Below are 2,913 nucleotides of genomic sequence, written 5' to 3' on the forward strand. Positions count from 1 at the left end.
CGTGCTGTGGGGCTGTGGTGCCACCCTGCCCGCTGAGGGTGGGCGGGTCTGGAGGGGGGAAGAGGCAGCCTGGGGTGTGAGGAGCTTGGGGGGGTCTGGGGCTCTTAGGTGGTAACCGTTCTGGAGAGGTGAGATGGGGTTGCACCTAATAAAAGTGGAGGCTTGGGGGAGGCATCACCGCAGCCAAGCCTCTCGCCGCCAGCGAGAGCCTCCCAGCAAGCCCCAGCAGTGAGGTAAGGAATGGATCACGACTCGCCACCCTTCCCTTCCTCTTCATTGTTGCCGGCCCTGTCTGACTTCTCCGGGCACCTGGCACGCCTGGGGGAATGGGATGTGCTCTCTGCTGGTGCACCAGTCCTGCCTGTTCGAGGTGACAGGAGGAGAGCACTGCAAAATAGATTTGTGGCATTTTTTCAAACTGTAAAGAGGCACCTGGTGGAATTGTCTAAAAACGGGCTGTTTTGCTTTAGAAGTATGAAGAACCTCTCCAAATGAAGCATGTTTTCTCCTAGCGTGGTCTCCAGAAGTGGGTACCCTGTTGGCAGGCAGCCTCAGTGGCGCTGGCAGACAGCAGGAGCTGTGTGTGGCATGGTTGTTTTAAGCATGGATGCCCTCTTGTAGCGTTGCTTTTCTTGTAATAGAGCAGCATCATCCTGTTGCCTGCTGTAACCCCAGTCCTCCCCTGCAGGGCTGTTGCCTGACCCCACCTCCTCCCTCTCTGTCTCTGTGGGTGAGTGGTTATTGGTCCTTGGGACTTTATGCTCATTATTTCTTTTTCTTCAAACTATTTTCCCCCAGTTCTTTGACATCATTTTGAATTTTGATCTTCTTCGGTGGGCTTGTTAGCAGCTCAGCATCACCTCCCAATGCCATAAGCATGTTAGTGAAAGTGCAGGAGCTGTGTCCAGCTTTTGGAGGCAGAGCTCAAGCATCACTGCCAGCCTGGAGGCGTTCCTTTGTTTTGTTTTAATGAGAGTTGCCCTCTGCTCTTCAAACAGCCATACAAGCAGCTTGACTTTGCTATTGCTGATCAGATGGTGACCTGAGATTGCAAAATGCTGTTCCTTGCAATATTTCCAGGCAGCTTTATTGTCTGTAAGTGAATTGAGGCAGAGTGAACCTCCACTTCATATGCTGGTGTACAAGTTTTTGAAAGGAGAATAAAGTGGAGCTCGTCTTCACTTGGAGCAGTTCCTTGCAACTCCTTCAGTGCCTTGGCCAATCAGCATAGCACTGGTCCCAAAAGGTTCAGCTGTATTTTCTAGGAGGCACAAAAAGCAATATGCAAGTTTCTGTGCCCTACTTACCACAGGCAGTGACTGAGCTGCTTTTGTGTTTCTAGAGATGATACTCCTCACGTCCCCAATGAGAAGCTTGGAGAAGAGAAGGTTCTGTACATAATAGAAAATCTGACTTCTCTCATACAAGAGACATTTCCAGGTAGGATTTGAAGGGATGAGAAGGGTGAGGGGCACAGAGTCTCATGGGAAGAACTTACCAGGATGAAGAAGTGACAGAACTGGGAAGGAGAAATGCATGGAAGGGCTGTGTGTGCTGGGACTTGTTTGTCCTCTTCCTAGTTGCTGAATGGCACGAGGTGTGTCCGAATTTGGACATCTGATGCACACTCATTGTTTGAGGTTAATGCACTCAGAAGAGGAGAATAAACGTTTCTGTAGTTAGTCATTAAGACAAAAGTCTGTAAGGCTTCCTGGCGCTTAGTCTGTGTCAGCAGTGGGGAAAGGAGATGGTGAAACCTCCTTGGTGGTGATGGGGAAAGCTCATGTATTCATCTGTGAAGCTGTGGCCCAAGAAGGGGTGTCCCTTGCAGTGCTGTCCCCCCAGTCAGTGCCACCACCTGGCTGTGCTGTGGCTGGCTGGCTTTGCAGAGCTCTCAGGACAGGCTGGGCTGTTGCAGCCTGAGTGCCTCGGGGAGCTTTGGTGCTGAAGAACTCTGAGGTGAGCACGGACTCCCCTCTGCCCCTTGCTCTCTGACTCCAGATACCAGAGTCTATGCAGCGATGGGCAATCATGACTTCCACCCCAAGAGCCAGCTCCCAGGGAGGGAGCACAGGATCTACACCCGCACGGCTGAGCTGTGGCGGCCCTGGCTGAGTGCTGCTTCTGCTGCCCTCTTCAGAGCAGGTACGGCATGCTGGCTGTGCTGCTGGCCCTCGGGGGAGAGGGGCTGCTTAGGAGAGTAACACGGATGGTTCTGCCTGCTTCTGTGCAGAGTATTTGCAGAGGAAGGGTCCAGTTTAATGCTGACTTCTGGCACTGAGTTCTCCTGCTTGTGAGAAAAGAAGTTTCTTTATGATTTAGTCTCTCCTGCTTTTCTTGAATTACTGGAGAGTGTCCCTGCAGAGCACGCAGAGTGGTGAGCCTTGGAAGGACAAGGTCCTGCCAGGCTGCTGCTGGGGCAGGCAGCACTGTGGTTCTCAGCTGCCCAGCTCCTGGTGCTGCACACTGGCCCAGGCAGGGCCTTGCTCCACCTTCAGAAGCACAAGCGTGACTGGATGGACCCAGCAGGAAGAGCTGCCCCAAATCCCCACCAGCTGGTCAGAGTGCTGCTGGCACCTTGTCCAGATGGTGACTCTGCTGTGGCTGCTGCCAAGGAGAGCTGAGGGGGGAGGAAACAAAGGGATCTGGGGTCATTGGGTTCAACAGGGCCAAGTGCAAGATCCTGCACCAGGGTAGGGGCAATTCTTGTTGTCAGCACAGGCTGGGGGATGATGTGATGGAGAGCAGGCCTGTGGAGAAGGGCTTGGGGGTGCTGCTGGATGAAAAGCTGGACAGGAGCCAACAGTGCATGCTCACAGCCCAGTGAGCTGTCACTGAGTCAGTCACCTCCTGGGCTGCATCCAGAGCAGCGTGGGCAGAGATGGAGAGAGGGGATCCTGACCCTCTGCTGTG

The 2,913-nt window shown here is 53.5% G+C and overlaps 1 protein-coding gene across 1 annotated transcript in view; it reads left to right on the top strand.

Annotated features, from left to right (window-relative positions):
- Positions 1-1,342: 1,342 nt before the first annotated feature.
- The window catches only part of SMPDL3B (sphingomyelin phosphodiesterase, acid-like 3B), a gene marked incomplete at its 5' end in the record, with an annotated part of 5,231 nt that continues 3,660 nt past the window's right edge, over positions 1,343-2,913 (top strand). Inside the window, 2 exons of the mRNA XM_008935361.1 lie at positions 1,343-1,440; positions 2,002-2,145. Of these exons, the coding sequence (XP_008933609.1) occupies positions 1,343-1,440; positions 2,002-2,145 (242 nt within the window). The remainder of the gene's footprint in view (positions 1,441-2,001; positions 2,146-2,913) is intronic.

This window comes from Merops nubicus, unplaced genomic scaffold (genome assembly GCF_000691845.1).
Source record: "Merops nubicus isolate BGI_N331 unplaced genomic scaffold, ASM69184v1 scaffold45920, whole genome shotgun sequence".
Taxonomy (NCBI): domain Eukaryota; kingdom Metazoa; phylum Chordata; class Aves; order Coraciiformes; family Meropidae; genus Merops; species Merops nubicus.